The 22,243-nt window shown below is 35.0% G+C and overlaps 1 protein-coding gene across 4 annotated transcripts in view; it reads right to left on the bottom strand.

The window, feature by feature from the left end:
- The window catches only part of WWC3 (WWC family member 3), a 232,391-nt gene that overhangs the window by 96,289 nt on the left and 113,859 nt on the right, over positions 1 to 22,243 (bottom strand). For all 4 annotated transcript variants that reach the window (XM_074192481.1, XM_074192479.1, XM_074192482.1 and 1 more), the window contains 3 exons: positions 15,257 to 15,460; positions 2,449 to 2,525; positions 1,645 to 1,724 (listed from right to left, as the gene is read on the bottom strand). In XM_074192481.1, the coding sequence (XP_074048582.1) occupies positions 1,645 to 1,724; positions 2,449 to 2,525; positions 15,257 to 15,460 (361 nt within the window). The remainder of the gene's footprint in view (positions 1 to 1,644; positions 1,725 to 2,448; positions 2,526 to 15,256; positions 15,461 to 22,243) is intronic.

Genomic DNA, 22,243 nt, shown 5'->3' on the forward strand with positions numbered 1-22,243 from the left:
GCATATCATTCTTTTGTCTAGATTGTGATCAGTCAAAAATATTGACATCATGAGATTTTTTGATTAAATTGAACTGATATGACTAAACTGATTTTTTTTAAAAAGTTATTTGTTCAGCAAGTTTTACCACTGTATCCAGGTAGAAATTTGAACTATATACCTTATTCAAAGTCAAGACTAATGAAACACACACACACATACACACACACACACACACACACACACACACTGTATTAACTTATTTGTTCAGTTAAAAAAGGACAATATAGTACCTGGGGGAAAATACTGGTTCTGGAGTCAAAGGACATAGGTTGAAATTTCACATCTGTTTAATACCTATGTATGACTTTGAACAAAACATTTATCCTCCATGGGTCATACCATTCTCTAAAATGACAGCGGGACTACATGGCTTCTATAATAATACCATCAAGAATTAGGCTAAAAGTCAGAACATGGGGTTGTAGTTTCTGGTACTAATTTTTTGACCTTTCTGGACTTCCTCCATTTGAAGACTAAATTAATAAGCAGAAAGCAGAAGATAAACAGATTGAAGGAAGTAAGCAACAGATTTTTCTTTTTGGCAATTGAATATTTTGAGACTAACCTACCCTCAAGTAAATAAGTTTGCATATATTTAAGAAAAATAAACTTTTTAAAATAATTTTCTTACTTTTACAAAAAAGACCTGTTATTTCATCCACTGTAAAACTGCTACATATTTATTTCTTGTTTTCCCATAAGTATTATATCAGAAGAATTATAGTATTAGGTCAACTTTGTAAAGATGAATTTTGTTAAGTTCTTAGAAGATACAGATGTAACAGTGAATATTGATGCATATGATGTTTTTTTTTAAACAGAATCAACATGGGAATTTATTTTTCTCAATTATATGTGTTTGCAAAAGGTTTAGGTATTTTGCTTCCTCGATGGGGCAAGGGTGGAATGAAAGAATTTGGACATGAAAATAAAATAAAATTGAATCTTTTTAAACACTAGGGTGAGAAGCAGTGGTTACACTGGTGGAAAAGGAGAACTGAAATCATTCTTACAAAAGTTAACATTAATGACTTCAGGTCAACATGGTTTTCACTCGGACAATTGTTTACTAGTAAGTGAGTTTATTTTGCTTCTCTAAATCATGAAAATTTACTCTTGACTTCTTAGTAGGAGAAATTCCAGGATTTCTCATTTTAAATAAAGGGGAAAGAAAAAATTTCAGAAAAAAAAAGGAAAGATGCTTAGTTTGGACATTGCCTTACCACCACCCCCCTTTCCAAAGAACTAAGCAGAAATCAAGTATGTGGACAAGGTAGGACTGAGAAACAAAGAACATTTAAAAAACCCAAGTCCTATGCTGTCTTCAAAACACTATCTGAAAGTATTTAAACAAAGCTCTACAGAATGAAAGAAATATCTATATTTATCTATGGATTTATTCATAAATACATTACATACATCCATATACACAAACACATACACACAATACATATATGCAACACATACCTAGGCATGCACAATACATGTATATACCATGTACATGTGTCTACACATATACCTACAAATATCTATATAAATATATACACATACAAACTCATACATGCATAAATATACACATGTATTAAAAACTCTTCCACTCACTCTTGAAGGGTCTCCACTCCTTTTTCTTTATGCTGCAATTCTTGTTTCATCTGCGTCAGCTCTCGCTTTAGTCTGGAAAGCTAAAAGCAAAATACATTTTAGAGGGGGTTTGCACAAGAAAGCTAAAGACGAACATTTCTGCAGTCTGAAGTTTTTTAAAGACTTTCAATCATGTGCATGTCTGAGGAAAAATGAAAACTTTAATGTTCCAAGGCTTTGATAAAATGACAACCTCACTAATTAAAAGACAATGGCAGGCATCACTGGAGTAATGTTTTTAATCTTTCAAATAAAGCATTTTCAAAGAGGCATATAATCCACCACAGAAATGGAATGGTTACTAATTCTGAAAGAATGAACAAGGTTTTAAAAATGGAATTACCCTTTCTATTACCTAACAGAGAGGATGAATAAAAACTAGTTTTCTATGAAAAATTAGCACCTTAAGTTTTTTTTAATTAGGTGATCTTATGTTACACTTAAGGAAACTGAAGATAAAACCTTACAACTTATCAAGTGACTAAAGATTAAAGAATGAAAGGAGAACTACTCCCTTAATCATTATTCCCCTGGCTATTATATTATCACATCCACATGATATACATTTTTAAAATAACATTCAAAAGTTAGCCAAAATGAAAATTTGTTATGCAAACGCATTGAAACAGAAGCTTACAAGTAGGATACAAACTATCATTTAATGGGAAAATGTTTTAATGTCAATGAATAGTTGAATGGAATAACTGAAATGATGTAAAACACATACACAACACTTAATCATGAAAATATGAATATCTCACTTACTCGATCACGCCGGCTTGCAATCTCCACTTTAATTTGATATGGGTCATATTTTGTGTTTGTTGAATATCCAGAGAATGCTAAAAATAAGGAAAACATTTTTTGCTTTGTAACAAATAGGCTTATGCTCTCTATCAACTTAACCCCAGATTAGTCACTATACAAAAACAAGAAATATGACATAATTTTAATGCTCAAGCAAGAGTAGAATTGTAAAGTTAAGGATCAAACTGGGTTATTTATATCCATCAAAATTAAAGATTTTATTAAATTTAGTAAAAGCATAATGCTACTATTTCTTCTTACCAAGATACCAATATTTCATCAGTTCGATCATATCAAAAATATTTTAGTTGCAGAGCTGTTATAAAAGGAGTTATAGAAAAAGACAGCAACCATTCAACAACTGACATTCCTCTATATTTTTGGCAGCTGTTTCTTTGCTTGTGAACTTTCTAACCTAAAAAGTAATAAAATCTATTACTATGGATTATTACTATTACTTATTTTGCAGCCTCATCAAAACTATTTCAATGAGTAAAATCTTAGTGATCTGATATATTCGAGAATCAGCAGAACCATGCAATGAATTTTAAGTTTAATTAATTTTAAGTGTAGCCTTTATAAACAGCTTCTCAACCTTACATTCTCTGTGAAAACTGAGATGTACTTATATATGAAAAACAATAACTTAAAATTTTCAACTTTTTTGGTAGAAATTTTCAAGCACTCTTCTTAAACAGAAAATGCTGAACAGTTTAAACTTTTTCTGGACTATTCATTACTGTAGAAATATTCATCTCTATATTTTCCTAAAACACTTTCTTCAGATCTTTATTTATTTACTTTTCATCAGGGATAGGTCCATTTATATCCTCTCTTTCAGAACACTAATCAAGGAAAAACTGTCATGTTTTTCTTCTTGTAAATCTTCACTGCCTAGCACAATGCCTTCCTTGCACACAATAGGTACTTAGAAAATTTCTTGTGAATAGTAAGTATGCTACAAGAAGGCTTATGTGCAGTGATCCAACAAAGTAGGAAAAAAAAAAAACAACCACCAAAAAAGATGGGAGGGCAAATGGAAATGAGCATCACTGAAACAATTAAAAATACACAAAAGAGGACAGAAGGAAAAATACACAAAAGAGGGCAAAGTAAATCAAGACAGATTTGGTATCATAATATTAAATATACTGTTGAAAGTGCATATAAAAGTTCTCAGTTTCATGTGTTTTTTTACTACTTTTTTTGTAAACTGTTTACCAATGCTTAAGTTCATAATAAAAAAGAAAAAAATTTAAAAGACAGAACCAAGAGAATAAATATACATAACCATAACAATGTAACTGAAAATAATGCCAAAGGGCATATAAACTCAGTTTAATTGCAATGAATTAAGTTTCCCAGAAGACGTGATGCAATACCTTTTTTTCCCTCTCAGGAGAGGTGGGGGTCAACAGGTACAGAACATTTCTTACAATGACAGATAAGGTTACTTTGTTAGTATATTTTACTTAACTGTTTTTCTTTTCTACAAAGGAGAGGTAGCATAGTAGGAAATAACTCTGATGTTTAAAAACAAAATTATCATTAAGAAATCACAAATAGTGAATGTGCTATGATGTACTGAGGGCCTTAGGTTCTATTAAATAATGATTATGTACCACTGTCACTGAGCCAGATGTCCCAGCTGACTCTTCCTCAATGTCATCTTATCTGTTTTTTACCACCTCTGTTCCAGTTTCTAATCACAACTTCAAAACTCCATCTCTATTCTGCTTTCCCTGCTTTTCCTTTCAATTCTCTGGGGACTTTATCCCCCAGTTTTTCCTTATTACTTTTTCCCTGTAAGTAGCTTGGCATTTATATTTATTGGCAATCAATGACAATCGTTCCAGTGGGCAAACCAACTATCACATTGACTTAGTCATAAATCAGATATCTTCTCAGTGACATTATTTATTATAATTGTTGTTGTTATTGTTAACTTTAATACATATTATATAATTAACACTTTTTAGCAATTTCAAGTTTTGCAAAGCACTTTATGTAAATTATCTCATTTGATTCACCTAATAACCCTGTAAGACAAATTCAACAGCTCTTATTATCCCCATTTAATAGAAAATTGAGACTCAGTGAGCTTATTGCACAATGTGAAAGTATAACATTAAAGCAGTCAAATACAGAACTCCTCTGACTTTAAACAAAGCATTGTTTCTACTATATCAAATCTTCACTGACAGATACTTTCTTTTTCTTCCATTTCTAGGTTTAAAATTTCCTTCAGGGGTGGCTAGGTGGCGCAGTGGATAGAGCACCGGCCCTGCAGTGAGGGGTACCTGAGTTCAAATCCAGCCTCAGACACTTATAATTACCTAGCTGCATGGCCTTGGGCAAGCCACTTAGCACCATTTGCTTTGCAAAAAAAAAAAAAAAAACCAACTTAAAATTCCTTCAATAACAGGTTTTTCTATATGTAAATTATTTTAAAATTGCTTTATTTTTGTCTATGAGGAAATAATGCTCTCAGACATAAAGCAGGAAATTCAGTAGCAATATGGTGGTTAAATAGCCTCAATTGAAAGTAAATGCAAAATTAATTAAAAAGACTCTTTATGACAGTTCTAAGACTTGTGATGGAAAAATATCATCCACATCCAGGAAAAAACTATGGAATTTGAATGCAGAGCAAAGCATACTATTCTCACTTTTTAAAATTTATTTCATATTTTTTCTTTTTTTTTCTCCCCTTTTGTTCTGATTCTTCTTTCACAACATGACTAATATGGAACATGATTGTACATATATAACCCAAATCAGATTATTTGCTGTCATGGGAGGGAGTAAAGAGAAGAGAGAGTCAGAGAAAACGTGGAACTCAAAATCTTACCCCCCAAAAAATCAATGTTGGAAACTACCTTTTCATGTAATTGAAAAAATAATATAAAATATTAACAATGACCATTATGTCATTTAAAGAAATGATAATGTGGGCAATTTAGTAAAATAACCCTCCTGTACAACTTGTAGCATAGTGCAAAAGGAAAAAACTAGCCTTGGAGTCAGAGGGACTGGATTCCAGACTCAACTCTACCATTAACTTAGATACATTATCTTGGGCAAGTAATTTAATTTCTCTGAGATTAAGCCACCTCATCTGTAAAATGAAAGAATTATAGGAACAGCTTGGAGGTGCAGTGGAAGAATGCCAGTCCAGTGTTCCAGTCAGAAGAACTAAGTTCAAATCTGGCCTCAGATCCTTACTAGTTATCTTACCCTGGGAAAAATCACTTAACCCCAATTGCCTCAAAAAAAAGAATGAAGGTGTTTAATGATCACAAAGAATCTTTGCATTTCTAAAATTCTACTGTAGCTAATTAGTTTTCATTTTAAATTTTCTTAAGATAATCACAAGCTCCCAAAGACTCCCAACGCTCTCAAAATAGTACTGACCAATCAGCAACTGCGGATTTGAGATCCTTCATTATCTTGCTAACTTGAACCTGAAAAAATTAACTATAGTTGAAATGTGACTGTGTGTGTAAGAAATCACAATAAATAATATCCTCTAAAGTATGATTTTAATAGCCTGAAAAGTTCAATATTAAGCTGCAATCCTGAAAGCTTTCAGGCACATGACTGGGCAGCAAATAAATATCCCCATGACCAAAATAATATGAAACTCATCAAAACTATTAACTTATATATTTTTTTCTTTTTGGATTCATAGGCAAAAAATGGCAGCAGTGGGCAAAGAGGGTAAGTTTACTTGGAGGCAGCTGCCTGATAGAGAAGAGCAGGAATAGTAAAAAGAAGCATATCTTAGAACAACATGAGATTTCTAAGGTGCTGAAAAAGAATAGTGTATTTCTAGGGCAATGCTTTCTGAGTTTCTATCCCTGTGGCAAAGTCTCAAAGATTCCACCCTCAGTTATAGTTCTGCACATCATTCCATGGTAAGCTGAGCCATCCATTTGCACACGCACAAATTTGTATTTAACATTTGGGTCATTCACATTAAAAGTAGTTTTAGAAACACTTGGGGAAATGGTCAACATTATTCAGTGCAATGCAGAAAGCATACTGCAACTAATTTTCTGTCAATGAATTAATCTGTTCAATTTCTAAAATATCAGCATAATGATCCCATTTGGAGGGAATCAAACTCCTGCTTTTAAAGGTATTAGTTGTGTAAAAACCTAATCAAGTCTCTTAACCTTTCAGTGTTGTAGGCAACTCACTAATACTACAACTTACAAACATGTAGCTGATCTACATCAGAGTTGGGAGTTTTCATATTGAGAGTTCCCACTACAGGAAATGCAAAATTTGAACTCAAAAAAGGGGATGAGGAAAACAATATATTCTAGGTTTTACTTCTAGTGGTGAAAAGTCCATAAAAGTAATCCAAATAAGTCAGGCAGTTATGTGAACACTGATATAAGATTCCTAAATAAAGCTTAATTTCCCTTTCTTCTTTCCTTCCTTCTTCCCTTTATTTCTAACAGATAAATACCCTTAATTTGCTGTCAAAGTCTGATAGACCATTTCAGAAATAAGTATGTCCCAGGTTCAACATTCTTCAGTAGCAGACATTCTGTTACTGAAAAATAGTAGTTGAAAGGTAAACTAAATTTCCTTTCCTGTGAAGGTGAGGGACTATGGCAATGAACTCTTCCATATTCAGATGTAGCTGAAATGTTGCTAGGTTTTGCTAACAACTGTTTTCTCTTTTTTGTCTTTATTACTAGGGAAAAGGGAGGAGGGATACTTTCAGAAATGAAGATATAAAAACAATTTTTAAAAATAGCTGTTGAAAGTATAGCATCAATACTAATCCTTAAACTTTCTTTTCTATTTAATACTTGAGTAAAGTTGCAAATATATATTTTTAAACAGGACACTAAATTTATTTAAGTGAAATAATACTTCTTATTTAATAATAAAGAAAAACAACGACCAGAAATTTATTACCCCTTGTATATTTTTATGTCCTACCTTAAACCTCACCCTGTTTCATCTCTATTTATACAATTCCTATAAAGTTTTCATTCTCTTATTTTATAAATCATGGAGCTAAAGCACAAAAAGGTTGGTGAAACTTGTTCTCTATGAAAGAATGAGTGCTGATAAAAATCTGTGATATAACTCAGATGTCCAGTCTATCAGTACTCCATTCTACTTCCACTGTATTAGATTTATATATAGAACAGATTATTTTTGCCAATTTTCTTAATTTCTAGCAGTGTAGTTGGATAGATGCAAGAAATGATTCCTATGTATCTAGTATATTATATTGTAAAGAGAAGTCAGGCATTTGAGTAGGCTTTATTATGGAAGATTTGGGATTTTATAAGAGATCAAAAGTAATTCATGTCTCAAAAAAAAAGTATTTTGCTCATTGTGAGAAACTGGAGGCAAGAGAACACTAACTTCCCCCACCCCCAAGAATGATCTCTCCAAAATATTATCATTTATCAGTAGTGTAGCTGCGGGGATGGCTGATTAAGGGGTTGTCTAAGTGAACTAGAGAGCAACCTAGTAGAAAGGCTAGCAAGAACAGACAAGTCCCAAACTATACTAATTATCAAGCCAATGAGAAGATTCCCACAAAGAGAAACCTGTAAAACAATCAAGAACAGAACTGACAAGGAGGGGGGGAAAGGAGGAGCTACTGGCAAAGGAACAGGTAGTTTAAAGCCTTCAAGATCCAATAATCCCACTGAAGGTTAGTTTCCTAAGCTTGGTGGGCACATCTCTCAATCAAATTTTTTTTAGGGTTATTATAAGTAATTACCTCCCTATAAATAAATAAGCCTTACCAGTCCTTGGAATTGACACTTGGTAGATAATAAGCTTCAAAAATGCAGTGATACAACTTTTCAACAGGATCCATGTTCTCCAACCTGTCCCAACATGTCCAAGTCAATCAGAACAAAAAACTGGATAGATTGTCAGTGACTTTTATCTTAGGTCAGATAAAAACAAGGAAACTCTTTAATGGGAGCATATGTGGAAGAAGCTTTATGGGTTGGGCAGGTAACCTGACAAAGAATGTTGGCAGGATGGGTGACTTATAATGAAGAGCCTCACCACCTCATGATGGAAATTAAGGTGGGTCTAAACCACCACTTTCTCACTGAATTGATAAGGAAGATTCTTTCCCAGACACTTGATATCCAACCAGCTTGGGTATATCCCTTAGGTTTTGGCTGAGACTCGGATATGGAAGATATCTTTAAAGTCATCTTAAAAAACCCATATATTTTATTTATATATACATATATATATATATATATATATATATATATGTATGTATATATATATATATATGTGTGTGTGTACACACACACACACACACACACACACACACACACACACACACACAAACACACTCACTCATTTACATATTGTCTCTCCAGACAGAACAAAAGCTTCTTTAGGGCAAGAACTGTGGTGCTTTTTGCTGTTGTTTTTGCATCCCTCTAGCACAATACTTAGTGCATAGTAGATGCTTAATAAATGTTTTTTGATTGGCTAATTAATTCAACTCTTCCAACCCCCCTCCCACTGCAAGAATCCCTTCTAGGAGCCCACCTGACAGGTGGTCACACAGCCTCTGCTCTAATGCCTTGAGTGATGAAAGGTTCTTAAGACAGGATGGAAAAGATAATCTAGGAAGAAAGACAGAAAATTATTGTGAGAAGATGGAGAAAAATCAGTATCGAGAGAGGCAGAGAGCGTATTTCAAAAGCAGAAAAGAAACCGTACCAATAAAACTATCATATAGTTACGAAACTCTCCCCCCCTTGCCTCCCTTTACCCAAATGAAGGCCTCTTCCATGTTCCATGGGACACTAAAGAAAGAGTCAGATTGTAGCATCTGAAAGAACTACCAATAAAGTGTGTCCCCTTATTTCCTCCCTCTCCCATTGTGAGAACCTGAATGTTGTGCTCTGATCTAGCTGATAATTTACAAGTATAGCTTAACAGTAATTCTTGTTTAACAGTATTGCCCTAGGGACAAATGTTCCAATTATCTAAAACAATAATGACTTCTTAATTCAAGAAGCAGAATTTAATCTATGTTACCAGCAACCAAGCCACCATGCCACTTCCCAGCCATGGTCACCTGTATACTCTTAAGTCTTCCTCCTATCCCTGGGACCCTGGCCTCTCAGTGGCAAATTTTCACCTTTTTTTTAGCCTCAAACTAAACCATCTAAATCTAAACATTTCCAAACCATACTGTTGCCTAATTATCTTTGCCATCTTCCTTTACATCTCAAGTTCTCTTTTATGTCTTGTCTTCCTCTAACACTGAGGTGTGGAACTTTTTCTCTGTCAAGTATCATTTGATTATAACAGCATTCACCTACTATTATTTAGTCAAACATTTAATAAATATACACCTTAAAAGGTCCTCAATTTAATGAATTTCAAGTGCTGCCTACAATTGCTGTGGCAATGCCAGACCAAATAATTCTGATGGCCTTTTTACTGCCTAGGGTCTGACTTCCCCATTCCTGCTCTAATAGAATAGATGTTCCTCGAGGGCAGGACTGCTGTGTTTGCATGTATTATGCTTAGTATAATATTTGGTACATAGGAAATGCTTAATAATTGATTTTTTTCATGTATTCACTCATTCTTACTTCCCCTCTGTTCATGTACAAAATCTGCCTAGCTATCACCACTATGCACATCATTTTGAGGTTAAGAGGTACAAAAGTATTTTAGGAAAAAAAGCACCCCTCTTAGTTTCAAGACACTAATTAAGACCGCAGAAAAGGCATAATGAAATCATAATCATTTTTGACTCCCTCTTTCATTTAGAATCACTACAATTAGGAGAGAGACATTTAGAAGTTATGAGACCTCTATAAGTGGATTAAGCTGTCATCAGACTCAGGAAGACCTGGGTTCAAGACTCGGTTCAGAACTATACTGGCTACGTGAACCTGGGCAAGTAACTTACTCTCCCTGTGCCCACAGGCAACTTTCTTAAGACTGTAAATGGCAGAGCACAAGTACATAAACCATATATGTACATAAGTATATATACCAAGTTGAGATCTTGTTTTGTCTACAATCATTCACCAGGTTAAGCTACCTCACTTCTTCAGTTTTCTGACTGGGAACAATATTCTGGGTTGACTACGGTCCCTAATGTGACCTCCCATTACTTTGCACAGGCTGAAGTCTCCCTTTCCTAGAAGGGGCCAAAATTATTTGGTCTGGCATTGGCACAGCAACTGTCAGCAGGATTCAAAATGCATTAATTCAAGGAACTTTTTTGTATTTTTATGTCCCTTGAAGATAAAGTTCAAATGCCAACTTCTATACAAGAGATTTCCTGAAGTCCCCAGTAGATAGCATGTCTCCCACAAACACCCTAAATTACTTTTACTTTTTTTTTTTTTTTTTGGTACTTGTTCTACATACTGTCCCCTTAGCAAAAAGTAAGCTTCTGGAAGGAAGATTTTTTTTCTTTTGTATCCCCATGGTCTGGAATCCTACACAACTAAAACACTGGATAAACACTGTGAATTGATTTGTATTACTACACATTAACACATGGAGGCCAGGCATTCACAGCTTAGAGATGGACATGTATTAGATCTCCAAGGATCTTGCCATCTGATCCACTATTTGGGATCTTGTCAGCTAGAAGAAAACCCCTAGTGAGCTACATCTAGCACAGCTCTCATTGTGAGTTAAATAGCTCAATCTAAACTCCAGTGACAGATAACAACTTGCTAAGAACTTGGACTGGCTCCTAGATTCCTTTTATAATATCAATAAGTAAATAGCTCAGGGAAAAGGCACATATGTACTCTTTGTCCCTGGCATAGTTAGTACTTTTGGATAACAAGACCAAACATTATAATACAAAGCTACACAATATATAAACACACACTAATAGTCCAGTTCAGAAAGCAATAAATGGAATTCTCCCCTAAAATATCCAGATATGTTAGGTGTCTTATATGTAACCCAACAATAGTGTTGGCAGAGTGTTCCACTGAAACACCAGAGTCAGTCTGCTTCCTCTATCAGAAACCACCTGTCATTTCAGAAGCACCATCCTGTACTTTTCTTTGACTAGACAAGACAGAATTCTTTGAGGCTAAGAAAGGAATGCATTTATGACACACAGCTTTCTACTTACATTATGCTCTTGGTAGAATAAAACCTAGTGAAACATAAATTAGTTTCTGACAGTTCATCTTCCCCCAGGCCCATGAACCCACCTTATAGTCTCTATCCCTCCCATCTTTCATGGCAGTTATTATGCTCCTTTATCCATAGAAAAGGAGACCAAATGAATTACTACTACTACTCAATTTCCATAATATCTCTCTCAAAACTCCCTAAAGGTTTTCCTTTTCACTAAATCATCAATATTGGAACTAGGTATAGTAAATTAGGATTCTCTTTACATTAAATTTAACATTCTACCTTGTATTAAAAACTGCACATTTGACACGTCCATGAAATGGGAATTATAATACCTTAAGTAGCAATGTCACTGGACTCATAAGGATCAGATGTAATTAATGATTCATGAAAAACACTTTACAAACCTCGAAGTTTTTTTAAAAAGATAAGAGATGGAAAAGGCAGGAAACCTGGGTTTAAAGCCTACTTCAGATACTGAATATCTCAGAATAGAATTAAGTGATTATGAGCAGGCCTCAGTTTTTATAGTATAATTGTCTATAAAGCAACCCTCCAATCTAATAGCTCCTCTCATACCACAACCGCCTTCATTGAGAACTTTTTCACTTCTCCCCTTGGCCATCAAAATAGACTCTTAATTGTTCCTGAATACTACTATTGATAGTTTAGTGAGAGTAGGAGTTTATGGTGATGATGATCAAATCTTTGGGTGGTGGCCCTCCAAGCAAGATACTTTTGAGACCCAAGAGATATACTGCCATTCTTTCCTCTCTACTAAATATCATCTACAGAATTGCCAAATCAATATTACTAAAGGGCAAGTCAGTTATGGGCTCACAAAGTTTCAGGAGCTCCTCACTATCTTCAGAGTAAAATACAAATTCTTTTGGCCAAGGATTTTAGCAACTTGGATCCAGTTTTCAGGACAATTACACTTGCCCCAGACAAGTCACCATGACTGGACATGCTCTTTTCTTCTCTTCTCTACCTTGTGGAATCCCTGGTTTCCTTTCAGATCTACTTTCTCCAACAGCCCTTTCTTGATTCCTTAGCTACTGGTGTCTATATATACCGTTTACTTATCTGCAAACATACTGACTTCTCCCAGTGGACTGTAAGCTTCTTAGGAACAAGGACTATCTTACATTGAATTTCCAATACCAGGCACATATTAAACAATTACTAAACACTTACTGATTGATTAACTGAAATAAGGATCATAATATTCCTACTACCAATCTCAGGGATATTGTGAGAAGAAAGCTCTTTTTCAACCTGAAAACATCATAGCAATTTGAATTAGTACTACTTTTATAATTTCCTTTAGTGCAAGGGCTATGCCTAATTAATTTTTATATCTCCAAGGACCTATCTAGTACATTGAATATTGTATGCATTCAATAAAGGTTTGTTAAATCAATTAATCAATACAGAACCTTCCTATATTCTTTAGCAATTTCTTAACCTAGCTTTGTTTTTGTTCAATTTAATTATTCAATTCAATTAACAATTATGGAACACCTATATGCAAGAAAGACATGGTAAGCTTCTTATCATGTCTTTCCATTTGCTGCTAGAAAAATATTTCTGGTAAAGTGATCCTGGTTGCATTTAAAAGGACTTGATCAAATTGGATTCTCTCAAGGCTTCAGCAGCATTCGACTATAAGATCTTGGTTGCATGTAAAAGAACAAAATTTCCACTTCCAGTGTAAGTTTGAAACAAGGGTCTCTTTGTCTTCCAAATTTAATGAAAACAAAATAATCAGCTTCCTAAGACAGGTATTGAGCTGAACTTGTCAATTTAGCTGATCCAAAATTGTGCCTACAATTAATTAATCCATGAAAAATAGGAAGATATATGGGAAACAAACCATAATGTTCTAAGCATCCTCTATTCTCCCAAGGAAGAACATTGCTTCATGTTGTAGACATATGGGAAAACTCACAATGGGAAAAACTGGAATTATGGAATTCTCTATAGCAGCAGTGACAAGCTCAGCCAAAACAATAGGGACACATGAATCTGGTCGATTCAATCTAAATATTGTAGGATAAAACTGGGTTGAGCGCCCTAAAAATGTAAGGTTGTAATAACAACCAAAGAGGTAATATGGCATAGTGGCTAGATTGACAAGCTTGAATTTATGAAGATTTGGGTTTATACTTCATGTCTGATATTTGTTATCTTTATTACTCTGGGTAAGTCACTAAATTTCTGTGTGACTTAGGCAATTCTCTAAGATTTTTCTTTTGCAGCATAGATAGGTTGCAATCTCCCATACTGGGAATTCCCCTGATACCAAAATGACAGATTTGGACATAACAGTATTTTATCTGGCAAACTAGAAGCTAGCACCATGGAAATGTTACTCCAAGCCTCTGCTTTACTGTTTTAGAAAAATAATACATTCCAAGTAGGAGTTCCACATGATGGCACAGTTGAAAGAGCACTAGACTTGGAATCATGGAGAGTTGAGAGTTTAACCTGTCTCAAGAGACTTATTATCTGTATGATCTCTCTGGGTAAAAGTCACTCAAAGCACCTAATTTCCATGAGTGTTGCGAGGATAAAATGAAATGATGTTTGTAAAGTGCTTTGCAAAAGATAAAGTGATATATAAATGCTATTATTATTACACAGGCTTATTAGTAATCAGGACAGTCCCAATCTTGTTGTTACCTTTGGTAGCATGAAATATTCAGCAGAGTCTCTCAAAGTTGAATATGGTAAAATAACTGCTTATTCTGTAGCAGGATTATTTTACTGAGAATAGGTTAGGCCCTAAGTCTAAAATGCCTTAGCCTTTAAAAGTGGCATAATCAGATTTCTGGTTAGAGTTACTTGATTATCTGAAAATCTGCTAAATAAGCACAAAAAGACTAGTCTTAAGGTCTCTGAATAAACTCGAGCACCTTGTTTAAAAATTTCTGGGTATACCATTTCTCTGTCAGAGATAGAGAAAGATCCCCACGTATTTGAGGTTATTTTACTCTTCATATGACACTTAGAAGTGATGTGGCATAGTTATTGAGCACTGAATTTGGAGGTAGGAAAGACTCACTTTCAAAAGTCTACTTCTGATACTAGCCAAGTGTCCACAAGTAAACTGTTTAATTTTTCTTATCTGAATAAATTCAAAGGATTATTATGAGATTCTGATGATAAAATATTTATAAACTACTTTGAAAACTCTAAAGTAGACTACATAAATTCCCTTGGTTGTTATTATTGCCATACTCCCTAAAACACATTCTAGCTCTATCTGAGGTAGGAAGATGTTTTTTGTATATGAAGGATACTATCTTTCTCTCAACCTCCAAGACTACTTCCTCAAAGTGAGTAACCCCATAGAATCATAAAATTATATCAAAATTTAACAGTGAAACTCCCACTTTTGAGAACACAGGGTCTAGTAACCCAAGACAGGTTGTTATCAATTACAATTATATGGCAGTCTGGGTCCAATACATAATATATAATGATGAAAACACCATTCTGTTGCCTTTCAGCAAATAAAAAAAAAAAACCTAAGCTCTTCTGCTGGGTGACAATCTATTAGAGAGATAAAATTTAGAGAAAGGTGTTTCCTGAGGGAAAAGGAGGAAAAGCGTAAACTCACAGCTGGCATAAGAGCGGCTGTCATCTTCACACATCTTGTGCAGCTGCTGATATTCTTCCTGGGCTAGCTCAAAACGCTGCTGTTTAATTTGGTAAATCTCTTTTTTGGCATTGAGGGCCTCCTGGGCTACAATGAGATATTCCTTCAACATCAGTTCCTGCTCTCTCCTCCATTGTTCTCTTGGATCCTCAATTTGGGTAAGTTCTGAAAAAGAAAGGACAATTAGTCATGGAACAGTTAGAACTTTTGAGATGATTAAAAAAAATGTGATTATGCAAGTACTCACATGGAAACAAATTTGACTAAGATACAAAATGATCAGTGTGTCCACGTCGTTAATCTAAAAACTGGATTATTTTTCTGTTATGTAACCCCAGCTAAAAATGCCATGGTTGGCAAATATTATCAATTTAAATGCTACATGAGAACTTGTTAAGTCCATGCAGTCTCACAAAAATCAAGGATGGGATTGGAAGGTCACAAAATAAATCATTTTAAAATGTACATCTCTATTTTATTCAGTAATTTCTTTCATATATTATCTTTATCATTGATATCTATTCACTGAGTAGCCACAGATGGAGATGATCCTTCCCAGAATTTTTGAGAAGACACTTATTGTGATCAAGAGATTATATTTCTAATGAAGAGTTAACTAACAAAGATTATTACCTTTTATAAATATAACTCCTTCTTTTGCAGTTAGACTCTAATATTGTCACAGTTGGATTTTGTTCACCAGTTATTAATATCAGATCACATGCTACCACTCCCACCCATTTCAATGAGAAAAGATTTAAGGGAGAAGAGCTCAATGCAAGATTTCTATTCTGTCAGAAGGCTAGGTCAACAGTCTTCCCAACTCCAGGTTCTACCTCTCCCAATCCATTCTACAATCCACAGCCAGAGTAAACTTCTTAAAGCACCATTCTAATAAGATTACTTCCCAGTTGAAAAAATTTTAAGTTTCCTAGTGCCTAGGATGTAAATTCAAAACTCTTTAAGTTAACAATTTAAAGTTGTTCAAGATATAGCACTAACTTAGCAACTCAGCAGTTTTTTGCTACTGTCAAACAGGAATTTAATTACTCTTGCCAAAATATATTACTTTCATATTCCTTAAATAAGCATCATATTTCTCCAAATTTTTGCCCTTACTGAAATAATTCCCTCTTCCTAGAATGTCCTTTCCCCACCATCTTTACCTCTCAAAATTCTACTCATTCTTTTCAAATGCCACTATCTCCAAGATGTCTTCCTGGATACCACAGTATAAAATAATTGCTTCTATTTTCAATGAAAATAACTAATCAAAATTTCAAAGAACTGATGATGAAATATGCTTTCCAGTTCCTGAGAGAAGGAATGAAGGTAGAGAATAAGATATATTTTTGAACTAAGTCAAAGTGGAAAATTATTTTGTTTAAGTTCTAGGAGAAAGAAACCACTCAATATTAAAATTCATGAAAGAATATGGGAAAACTAATCACAGTTAATATGCACTCGAGATTTTGGTATATCTAATTTCAAAAGATTCATTAAAAAAAATCACACGGACAAAAACTCTGCAGAGGAAAATTAGCCCGAAGAGATAAAACATTGAGGAAGATTAAATTATGAAGACAAAAATAAGTATAAAAGAAGAGATTAGGTATAAAAGAACCCTAGAAAATGACTATAGTAATTTACAAATTTGAAAAAACTGTTGGGAAAATTGGAAAACAGTATGACAGAAAATAAGCCTAAATTAACATCTCACATCCTAAACCTAAGTTCAAAATAGGTACATGATTTAAACATAAAAGGTAATACCATAAGTCAATTAGGAGAACAAGTAATAGTTTGTCAAGATATATGGGGAGGAGAGGAGTTTATGACCAAATAAAAGATAGAGAACACTAAAAATGCATAATGGATAATTTTTATTACATTAATAAATTTTTTTACATAAATAAAACCAATGCCATCAAGATTAGAAGGAACAGAGAAAGTTGGTTAACACTTTTTTTACAGCTGGTGCTTCTGATAAAGGATTCATTCTAAAATATACAGAGAAATGAGTCAAATTTATAAGAGCACAATTCATTCTCAATTAATAAATGGTTAAAGGCAGTTTTCAGATGAAGAAATTAGAGCTATCTTTAGTCATATGAAAAAAATGCTCCAAATCATTACTGATCAGGGAAATGCAAATTAAAATAACTGATGTAACACTTTACACCTATCAGATTGCCTAAGGACAAAAAAGGGAAAATAATCAATGCTGAAGGGGTAGTGGGAAAACTAGGACAGTAATGCATTGCTGATGGAGTAATAAACTGATTCTATCATTCTGGAGAGCAATTTGGAATCATGTCCAAAGGGTTATAAAACTGTGCATACCCTTTGATCCAGCAATAGCACAACTAGGCTTGTATCCCAAAGAGATCATAAAAAGGGATCATAAAAAAGGGGAAAGGACACATATGGCCAAAAATATTTATAGCAACTCTTTTTGTAGTGATAAAGAACTAGAAATTGATAGAATGCCCAACAATTGAGGAAAGGATGAATAAATTATGTCATATGAATGTGATGGAGTACTATTGTTCTGTATAAAATGATGAACAGGCATATTTCAGAAAAATGTGGAAAGATTTACATGAAGAGAACATTTGTCCACATTAGGAGCAATATTTTGTGATGATCAAGTATGACAGACTTAGTTCTTCTCAGCAGTACAATAATCAAAGATAATTTTAAAAGATGTGATGGAAAATACCATCTATATCCAGAAAAATTATTTTTCTCTTTCCCATGGTTTTCTTTCTTTTATGCTGAATCTTCTTTTACAACATGACTTATATGGAAATACATTTAACATGATTTTACATGCATAGCCTATATCAGATTAGTTGCTATCAAAGAGAGGAGAAGGGAAAGAAGTAGAAAAATGTGAAACTCGAAATCTCACAAATAATGAATATTGAAAACTATATATATTTGGAAAAAAGATAAAATAAAAAAGAGCAGGAAGAAGTTTTACAAAGAGAAACATGTAGATATTCAGGGAAAGAAATCACAGTGAAGTTAAGCTTTTCAAAGGCATATGTAGATAATAGAGACAATGTATACAAATGCATGACACAATCTTGAAAGAAAACATCTTTTTCATCTCAGCATAGGTGTGATGGTCTATAAGTATAGAATAAGACATGCAGTCAGACAGAGTCAGTGTTCTGGTTTGACAACTATTGTTCTTTTTCTTGTTTAACAGGAGAATTCAGTGAGAAATGGCAACTATATAAAAAATAATAAAAATTTAAAAGAAGAATAGCATCAAAAGCACTAAAGTTCAGCATAAACTGGTATAGAGAGCAAACAATATAAAAAAGGCTATAATGGAGGAACAAAGGAGTTTCAAAGAAGGAACCAAATTGTTGCTTAGGGTGGATAGGAGAGAAGGCAGAACTACTCAAATCTTATTTTGCTTCTTTTAACTCTCAAGAAAGATTTTTGAATTTAGGATGACAGGGGTGGAGTGGATGATTAATGAGGAGTTGATATCCAAGAGAAACAAAGAAACAATAAAATAGCTCATATCTTTCCTTATGACTTAAATTTACCAGGTTCTAGCAAATACCTTTCCAATGAACTAACATACTTCCAGCTCAGGGAATCAACAAGATGACAAACTAAATATGTTTTCTCAGTCTCCATTTTCAGAAACAAACAAACAAATTCCACACTCCCCTCAAAATAGGAATTGTGCAATAAATGGGCAAAAATTAAAGCTGAAGTCAAAGGACAAAAGAGAGAAAGGCCTGACAAAATAAAATTCTTATGAATTAACAAAAAGCAACAATTCTTAACATGCTCATTTAGCACCCCTCTTCCACCATCAAGATACCAAAGGAAACAAAAAACCTAAAAAGGGCTTGTGTCTGAGAAAATGTTGAAATCCCTGATCATCAGAGATTTTGCCAAATACTTAAGCCTTTATAAGCCTTCAATTCTGATGAAAAGTGAACAGATATTAATTCTGTTCAGACAAAAAGGAAAAAAGGTAGAAGGAAGAATTATTGTTACCTCCTGCCTTGAATGGTCCCCTAACACCAAGACTGCAGACACTCAGTTTGGAAAACTTTTTCCTATCTCCCCAAACCTGGAAAGTGTGGCAGATCCTGATTCAAACCAATAGGAAATGCAAATTAGAGTCCATCCTGTCCAATATGAGGTCACTCAAGAAGGGAAATAAGATTGGGGAATGAATCCTAAATCCCTCAAAGTAGGAGGAAACTGAGGAAGCTTTGCAGAACAAGATTGAGAGTGTAACCACCAGCAAAAAAAAAAAAAAAAGAATATTAGTAATGGGGAAAACCATGAAGAATAGACTGAAGCACCAAAGATTTTAAAAGTGAGAAAACTCAATGAAAAACCCAGACCATAAGGGGTGGCTAGGTGGCGCAGCGGATAGAGCACCAGCCCTTAGAGTCAGGAGTACCCAAGTTCAATTCCGACCTCAGACACTTAATAATTACCTACCTGTGTGGCCTTGGGCAAGCCACTTAACCCCATTGCCTTGCAAAAAAACCTAAAAAAAACCCAGACCATAAAAAGATAAATCAGTAGAGAGAATCCTGGAAATAAAATAAGTATTAAAACCTCAAAAGATTGAATATCACAATGAAAAGGAATATTAAATATTACAATACAAAGAAAAGCCAATACTCAATAAAACACAGAATCCTGTGGAACATCAAACTGGCATGAACCCACAAAATGCTCCAGAATAGTTCAGAAGAGAAATACAATCTATGGGACAAGAAATCAGGAATGAATATACATAAATTTACTGGAAGTGAGAATTTCGATGTAATAATGCAAACTCAATTATAAGAAAAAGATTGAATCCACTGTGGACTTTTCTCTAATGAATAAATGAAAAAAAGTTTAACCAATTCAGAATACAAAAATACTGGAGTGAAGGAAAATCTAGCAGAATAGAAGATAATAACATTAAAAGAACATATGGGGGGGCGGAGCCAAGATGGCGACACGAAGGGATCGAGTCTTAGGAGCTCTCTGATAAAAACTCATAAACTAAGGACTCTAACTAAACTTTCAAGAGACAGAACCCACAAAGGGACCCACCCAGTGAGGTAGTTCTCCTACTCAAGGTAACCTGGAAAAGAGCAGAAAGGCTCTGCTCCCCAGCCAGAGGGGTGGCCTGCCAGAGCAAAAGAACTTCAGCCTCCCGGAGGCAGCCCCAGGGCGCTGGGAGCCTCAGCTCACAGCAGCGGGGGAGTCTCCTGAGCTGCACCCCGGGGAGCACCAGGCACAAAGTGGGGGAACAGCGGGGGACCTCTGCCAGAGCAAGCACTGGAACCCAGCCCTCGGGGCACAAAGGGAGCAGCTTGGTCTTTCTGAAGCCCAGACCCAGAAACAGAAGCAGATGGAGCCTGTAAGCAGGAGCCCCCAGAGCATGAGCCCATTGAGCTGAGGGAGGGGAGTGAAGAGAGACTGCCAAGCTCTGTCCTCTGCCCCTGGAACAGGACTTTGGGGCTCTGACCACATTCAGATCCTGATCGCAGTCTAGGCCCCTCATAGAACAGCAGCACCCCGCCCCACCTTGGCTCCGTGGCGGAGGGGGGCACTTATGGCCATTCACAGACCAGGAGGGAGGACAGAGCCTCACACACTGAGACCCTTGTGGGAGTGTCCCAAAAGCTCAGGAAGCACCCCAAGAAAACAGGCTTAGGCTGGGAAAATGAACAAAGAAACAAGAGGAAGACCATTGAGAAATATTTTGCAAATGAGCCCAAGAAGGATCTAAATACTCAGTCTGAAGATGAGGAAGCACAAGCTCCTGCATCTAAAGACTCCAAGAAAAACAGAAATTGGGCTCAGGCTATGACAGAGCTCAAAAAAGAATCTGAAAATCAAATGAGGGAGTTGGAAGAAAAACTGGGAAAAGAAAGGAGAGAGATGCAGGAAAAACATGAAAATGAAGTCAGCAGCTTAGTCAAGGAAATTCAAAAAAATGCTGAAGAAAACAGCATGCTAAAAAAACAGCTTAGGTCAAATGGATAAAACAGTTCAAAAAGTTATTGAGGAGAAGAATGCTTCAAGAAGCAAAATTGGCCAGATGGAAAAAGAGATAAGAAAACTCTCTGAAGAGAATAAATCCTTCAGACAAAGAATAGAATTCAGGGAGATTGATGAATTTACCAGAAATCAGGAATCAATACTTCAAAACCAAAAAAATGAAAAATTAGAAGAAAATGTGAAATATCTCATTGAAAAAACAATTGATATGGAAAACAGACTTAGGAAAGATAATTTGAAAATTATGGGAATAACTGAAAGTCAAGATCAGGAAAAGAGCCTTCACATCATTTTCAAAGAATTACTACAGGAGAATTGCCCTGATAATTCTAGAAGCAGAGGGCAAAATAGAAATGGAGAGAATCCACTGATCCCCACCAAGAAAGAGATCCCAAAAAACCAACCCCTAGGAATATTATAGCCAAGTTCCAGAACTCCCAAGTCAAAGAGAAAATATTACAAGCTGCCAGAAGGACACAGTTCAAATATCGTGGAGCTGCAGTCAGGATCACACAGGCCTTAGCAGCAGCTACATTGGAAGCTCATAGGGCTTGGAATACAATATACTGGAAGGCAAAAGAGCTTAGAATGAAGCCAAGAATGAACTACCCAGCAAGGCTGAATGTCCTCTTCCAGGGAAAAAGACGGACTTTCAATGAACCAGGTGAATTTAAAAGGTTCCTTTTGGAATGGCCAGAGCTGAATAGAAGGTTTGATCTTCAGATACAGAACTCAGGTGAAGCATGGAGATTGGAGGACAGGGGGGGAAACAGGAGGGACTTAATGAGGATGAACTGCATGTATAGAAAAATGATACTGATAATATTCATATGAACCATCTCATTTAATAGAGCAGGTAGAGGGAGCTTTTATAGTTGAAACACAGGAGAAAGCTGAATT

The sequence above is a fragment of the Macrotis lagotis genome, chromosome 6 (genome assembly GCF_037893015.1).
Source record: "Macrotis lagotis isolate mMagLag1 chromosome 6, bilby.v1.9.chrom.fasta, whole genome shotgun sequence".
NCBI lineage: Eukaryota > Metazoa > Chordata > Mammalia > Peramelemorphia > Peramelidae > Macrotis > Macrotis lagotis.